Below are 7240 nucleotides of genomic sequence, written 5' to 3'. Positions count from 1 at the left end.
ACACACACACACACACACACACACACACACACACACACACACACACACACACACACACACACACACACACACACACACACACACACACACACACACACACACACACACACACACACACACACACACACACAGGAAAGGAACTTTAGACTCAAAAACGAAAATATTGTTTTCCGTAAAAACGATAAATATCGTTTTTTAAAAAAATATCGTGCGTAACCAGGCGCCATTATTTGGCTGGCGCCATTTTTAACTGGACGCGGTGTAATCACAACAGTTCTGATTTCTGCATGGCAAGTTATATACAAAGTTCTGCAAGTCCGTGGCTCTGACTTTCACAGTTAATAGCAACCCTCCCCATCTGTGCTATCATCACCAAACTTGTTAGGTATGTTAGGGCCAGTAGTACGAACATTCGTGGGAACGAGTAAGAAAATGTTGCTGTGGTACACCAATTTCTGAGTCCCGAGTTTCGTATATGTTTGATTTTTATTATATTTTATGAAAATGGAGAGCATGAGATTCCTCCCTCCTAAAACTCTTTAACACCTTGTCACCCATGCAGAGTAGTGTAGCCAGAGTTCAGAATCCATAACTTTTTGAAAAACATATTTTTACTTAATCCCAATTTTTTTTTACATTGTTCCGAATTTGGTGACAATAGCATATATAGGGGGTTTTGAATACACAATGCAAAAGTCTGACTTGACTTGAGGCCGATTTCACATTGGCAAACAGCATTTTCCTTGCGGTACGATAAGAGTATCGCAACGCACTGCAAAAAAGCAAACTTTGTAGATACCTGCGTTAACCACTTGAGGACCGTGGTTTTAAACCCCCCTAAAGACCAGGCCATTTTTTACTAATTGGGCCACTGCAGCTTTAAGGCCTAGCTGCAGGGCCGCACAACTCAGCACACAAGTGATTCCCCTCCCTTTTCTCTCCACCAACAGAGCTCTCTGTTGGTGGGGTCTGATCGCTCCCCAGTTGTTGTTTTCTTTTTAATACAAATATTTATGCCAGCCAATCAGGGTGATAGCCGATCACTTCCCTGCCTACTGGGGACAGTCAAGTGACACGGCTGTCCCCAGTATAGCGCTCCCTTAGATCGCAGCGCTGTACAGGGTTATTAGACAGCGGTTTCGCCATCTAAGAGTCTCCGAGCGCCGTTTGCCGATGCGCGCGCCTCCCAAGCGGAGATGCGCGTGCATCCGCCCATGCAATCTCCTGCTAGCCCCATTGATGGCCATTCACGCCAATCACCGTGGAGTGGCCCTGGGGCTGCCACCCGCGTTCACGCCAATTGGCATGGAGCGGTCTGCAAGAGAACCCGAGGCGGAATATTGAAATCTTAATGAGATCCAGAGGCATGTCATGTGCACATCTCTGTGTCTCTCTATTGCCACCGCTAGTCCCCCCTGCGCTGTTTTACCTCCTGAAAATACCGCCAGGCTAGCGACAATCTGCTTGTCACTAGCCTGATATTTACCTTGCAGCCTGTCAATCATTTTTCCAGCAATGCCTCCCCCCATAGTGTAGCTTTTCCTGCCACTCTCCGCCTCACTAGCTTCCTCCAATCAGAAGCTAAGCTGCGACCCAGGAGTAGTTCCTGGGTCGCGCTAGCAGAGGCGGGGATCAAGGGGGGGGGGGGGGCTGGGGGGAGCCTGTAATGGAGGCGGCAATGCGCAGGAGCGTGATTGACAAGTGCAGGTAAACAATGCAGGCTAGCGACAAGCAGATTGTCGCTAGCATGGCGGTATTTTCAGGGGGACAGCAGAGAGCAGGGGGGACTATTGGCAGCAGGCATGTCATTGTGCACATGACATGCCTCTGTAATTCTTGGCAGCAAAACACATCATAAGGGGAGGCTCTCTACTGCTCACTTCCTGTGGCGGAAATAGGTATTGCAAGCAATTCACAGAGTCAGATTACATTGGCGTCTGCGCACCACAATGTTAATGCCAAACAGTTTAAAATATTTGCGGCACAATTGACTTACTTGACTTTCTGTCAACGTGCATTACTGCAGATGCTGTGCCATAACGCGCTAATGACCTAGCGTCAGATCGGATGCTTCCGGCGCATCGCATCCGATCTGAAATGTCCCATAGACTTTCATTGCTTTAACGTTACCCTGCGTTAAAATGAGTAACGCAATGCAATGAAAACCCACCAGTGTGGTAGGGGCCTTAATGTCAAATGTCCGAATTTTAGGAAACTAGAAACGAAAGTCAGATTAACCAGGCAGAACTCGGAATTCCCAGAAATTCGGAATTCTGCTGTTTCATCCCTGGAAACCAGAATCCCTTCATCAACAAATCTGTAGCAGCGGAGTCTTCTGGGGTTTGTTTTTTACATTAGGCCAGTGATCTGCAAACTTGGCTCTCCAGCTGTTAAAGGGGAACTGAAGAGAGAGGTATATGGAGGCTGTCATGTTTATTTCCTTTTAGACAATACCAGTTGCCTGGCAGCCCTGCTGATCCTCTGCCTCTAATACTATTAGCCATCGCCCCTGAACAAGCATGCAGCAGATCAGGTGTTTCAGTGGTTCAGACTTATAAGTCTGATCTGACAAGACTAGCTGCATGCTTGTTTCTGGTTTTAATCAGATACTACTGCAGAGAAATAGACCAGCAGGGCTGCCAGGCAACTGGTATTGATTAAAAGGAAATAAACAGGACAGCCTCCATATACCTCTCTCTTCAGTTCCCCTTTAAGGAACTACAAGTCCCACAATGCATTTGCCTTCATGAATCATGACTGGCTGTCAGACTCCTACAATGCATGGTGAGACTTGTTGTTCCTTAACAGCTGGAAAGCCAAGTTTGCAGATCACTGCATTAGGCTAATCTTTTATTTTAGAGTTCCTCTCGATAGATGAATGTAAATGTATTCAGCAGTAAATCATGATAATTGCGGAATCAATGCAGACAGGAAGCAGGACTAGCATGACCTCTGTCGGGCGAACTAATTAGTCGGCACATTTTCAGGTCAACCAAGAGTGCAAGATCAGCCAAACAGCTCAGATTTGCTGAATGAGCCAAATTGCTCCAGTCTGCAAAACGATCCTTTCATTGATAAGGGCAATAGAGGCAGAACCTGTGTGACCTTTCCCAGCATCACCGTTTAAAGAGAACCCGAGGTGGGATTGAAGAATATTATCTGCATACAGAGGCTGGATCTGCCTATACAGCCCAGCCTCTGTTGCTATCTCAAACCCCCCTTAGGTCCCCCTGCACTCTGCAATCCCTCATAAATCACAGCCACGCTGCTGACAAACAGCTTGTCAGAGCTGGCTGTGTTTATCTCTATAGTGTCAGTCTGCTGCTCTCCCCGCCTCCTGCAGAACTCCAGTCCCCGCCTGCATCCCTTCCCTCCCTGCTGATTGGAGGGAAGGGACGGGGGCAGGGACCGGAGCTATGCAGGAGGCGGGGGAGCAGCTGAGACTGACACTACAGATGTAAACACAGCCTCACAGCACGGCTGTGATTTATGAGGGATTGCAGAGTGCAGGGGGACCTTAGTGGGGTTTGGGATAGCAACAGAGGCTGGGCTGTATAGGCAGATCCAGCCTATGTATGCAGATAACATTCTTTAAACACACCTCGGGTTCTCTTTAAGGGAATAGGACGAGTCTTGGAGGGCAGTGATTGAGTCTGCAGGTGTGAGCGCCCTCTTCTGTTGGGCAGCACGGCTGCGACGCACCATTCAGAAGAAAAGATCCATGCCCCAAGATGACTGGGGCTGGACCTGATGACCAGGCCTGAGAATAGGCACTTGGCTGTGTAACCTCACCTGTGATCTTCTCAGCACCGATCATTTTCACTGCAATTTCCTTCGCCCAATTTCCTTCTCCTTGGCTTCATCACTGTTTTGGGGAGGAAGGGTTAGTGGCAAATAGAGGGAATCTTTCAGGTAAAGTGGGTGGGTGGAAAGGGATCAGCGTAAGAAGTTATCCAGGACTAGGAATGATGGAGGGAGGAGTCTGGTTGGGGTTATATTAGTTTTTGAGGACAGGAAAAGCAGAGTAAAAATAGGCACTGGATGGAGTCATTTTAGGTGTGGTGGAGGGAAGAGTACCAGTAATAGGCACTTGTGTGCTGGAGGAGTTATAGGGAGGGATGGTCAGTGAGATGTAAATAGTTTCAGTTGCAGGATTATCTACATTTTGTTTGCCAATTTATGCAACTTGAACATGAACCAATCAAATCCTGCTGAGGTAAAATTCGATTGGTCCATTTTCAAGCTGCATACATTTACTTTAAGGGCCCATTTCCACTATCGCGAATTCACATGCGTTTGCCGCATGCAAATTCGCATAGCCAATACAAGTGAATGGGACTGTTTCCACTTGTCCGGATTTTTGAGTGTTTTCGTCCGCGTGAAAAATTTGCATGGCAGAGCCATCAGAATTCGCATACCGCTATGCGGGTGTATGCGAATTTTCATGTGAATTCGCACGCGAATTCGCATGGAATCAATTGAAAAGCACACAGGAACTGCCATGGTTAAATTCGCATACAGCGTCATTCATATGAAAATTCGCATACAACCGCATGCGAAATTCGCATCCGCATGCAAATTTTTTCCGCGGCGATTCGCACCGCACAAGTGGAAATGGACCCTTAAATGTCATGCTTGAGCCAGGTTTGGGGGGGGGCGGGGCGGCATTCTGTGTGGGGACAATGCCCTCGGGCCTCCAGGCAGGTCACCAGCCAAGGGGGGGGGGGGGGGGGGATAGCGTTACTGCAAAAATTTCAGGTCAATGGTTGGATAGAGTACTGGTTCAAGTGGAACACCTTTACATACAAGATTTCCATAATGCTGCATCAATTCAAAATTATTTGCATCTAATTGACCATCCCTAGTGATTGGGTGGTATAAAGGGGGGGGGGGGGATGGGAGTTTACAATAAACACTCTCTCTATAGGGGGTACTGTATATGTATTCAGGATTGGGGGGGGGGAAGTCGGTGAAGACACACCTCCCTGCTGCCTTACATCCTGTAATGGTAGTCAGTCTCTAGTAGGGAGTTGTGGCTTCAGTCTGACTGTGGATGGGAGAATTAGGAAAGGGGTGTGTTTTTGGGAGGTAATCTTCAGCTGAGGACACGCCTCCCTGCTGCCTTACATCCTGTAATGGTGGTCAGTCTCTAGTAGGGAGGTGTGGCTTCAGTCTGACTGTGGATGGGAGAATTAGGAAAGGGGTGTGTTTTTGGGGAGGTAATCTTCAGCTGAAGACACGCCTCCCTGCTGCCTTACATCCTGTAATGGTGTCTCTAGAAGGGAGGAGTGGCTTCAGTTTGTGTAAAGAGGCGGGTGTGGGGGGGAGAATAAGAGTGAGCTGACAAATGTAGAAAGGAAAATCTATGCTTAGCAGGTATTTTGTCACAAAAGCTTTTATGCATAATTAATTTAAAACAGTAATATATACAATATAAGATGTTAAAATAATATACATTTCCAGTCCGATACCAGCGTAGCATGCTGTTTCCGGGCAATCATTCTGGAGAGGTTGGAGCAGGCAGCTGGCGAGGAGGACAGCAAAGTATAGGAAATTCATTTAAGTAGCCAATGGTCCTTCCTGGGAAATGCTGTATCGGTAATTGGCTAAGACTACAAGGCTGATAACTCTGCAGATAATGAAATGGAGCTTGGTTGTAATTGTGCCGTGACTGAGAGCAGAGAGGCGGAGGTTGGACAGATGCTAGATACCCCGTTCAGCGTCATGTCTTCCTGCTGCAGATAAGAAAGCGGAAAGAAGGATCTGATTGGTTACTCTGGGAAAAGCCAATTATCTCCTTTCTTCTACGTTTACGGTATATACTGTAGTAACGTGAAAACACTACAATTTAATGCTTTACTATCTATATATGCCAGCCCTGGATTTACTTCACAGGAGCCTATAGATACAGATGTCCTGGCACCTTAGACTCCGCCCTCCATGAACCTACAAACCCCCACCGAACCGCACCACAAGTGTGTTAGCTGGCCCAGCTGTCACTTATCCCTTATTTCCCTTGCCTCTCATAGGTAGCTACAGGTGTCCCTTAGTATTAGGTAGCCAGCAGTACCCTCAATATTAAAGGGGCCCTGAGCAGTCATTAAAAATGAAATTGTGACTTACCTGGGGCTTCCAGCCCACTGTAGGCCGTGAGGTCCCCTGGCTCATCTCCCAGTCCTGGCCAGTGGCTCTGTTATTGTACCAATTTGGCCTGAAGTCGTCAGGGCTGCTTCCCGCTTTTGCCGATACGCGTCTTCATGCCGGCCGGCGACGCATTATCACGGCAGCCCTAGGCATGCGCGGTTCAATAATAGATAACCGCGCATGCGCGGGACTCTCATGCTTGCCGACATTATGAAGTGCCGCTAGCCGGTGTGATGACGCCTATCGGCAAAGTGGGAAGCAGCCCTGATGATTTCAGGCAAAAGTGGTACAATAGCAGAGCCACCAGCCGGGACCGGTAGAGGAACCAGGAAGACACCGGGGGACCTCGCTGTCTACGGTGAGCTGGAGGAATCCCCAGGTAAGTCAGAATTTCATTTTTAATGACTGCTTTAAGTAGCTAGAGGTGCCCCCAAGTATTAGATAGCTAGAGGAACCTCAGTAATATTAAGTAGCTAGAGGTGCCCCCAAGTATTAGATAGCTAGAGGAACCTCAGTATTAAGTAGCTACAGGTTCCCCTTAGTATTTGGTAGCCAGAGGTACCCTCAGGAGGAAACTTTGTATTAATTAGCTAGAGGCATCCATGGCTGGAGGGATATCTTGTCAGTGGAATGCAGAGAGCTGGGTCAGTAACCTCTCATTTACACTCTCATCAGGACTCTGCATAGGGAAGGAGGGAGGGAGGTGCTCGGGGAGGGGATTGAGTCGCCTTTCCATCATCAGGCGCCTGTAGGCATGTGCCTTTAGTGCCTCTTGGTAAATCTGGCTCTGATATATGGTATGAATTTGGAGAAGGGACACAAGGTCAATAATAACGTATATCTTTTTCTTTTATTCTTTTCAGTCCCGTAACAGCCTCCAGCAAGGCGATGTGGACGGAGCGCTGAGACTGGGCCGTGTGGCCAAGCTGCTGAGCATTGTTGCGCTGGTGGGCGGCATCCTCATCATCACCGCGTCCTGCGTCATCCACTTTGGAGGTAAGTATCAGAAAGGTTGCCTGGAGACAGAGTCGTCACTAGGGTTAGTGGCACTTAGTGTGTAAACTCATGGTGTGTGTCACCCCCATGACCAGGGCCG

At 48.1% G+C, this 7240-nt stretch overlaps 1 protein-coding gene across 1 annotated transcript in view; it reads left to right on the top strand.

The window, feature by feature from the left end:
- Nucleotides 1-7240, top strand: part of PRRT2 (proline rich transmembrane protein 2) — a 60025-nt gene that overhangs the window by 19803 nt on the left and 32982 nt on the right. The window contains exon 3 of the mRNA XM_068243804.1: nt 7008-7140. Within this exon, the coding sequence (XP_068099905.1) occupies nt 7008-7140 (133 nt within the window). The remainder of the gene's footprint in view (nt 1-7007; nt 7141-7240) is intronic.

This window comes from Hyperolius riggenbachi, chromosome 7 (genome assembly GCF_040937935.1).
Source record: "Hyperolius riggenbachi isolate aHypRig1 chromosome 7, aHypRig1.pri, whole genome shotgun sequence".
NCBI lineage: Eukaryota > Metazoa > Chordata > Amphibia > Anura > Hyperoliidae > Hyperolius > Hyperolius riggenbachi.
This window is presented reverse-complemented; position numbering and strand designations above follow the sequence as displayed.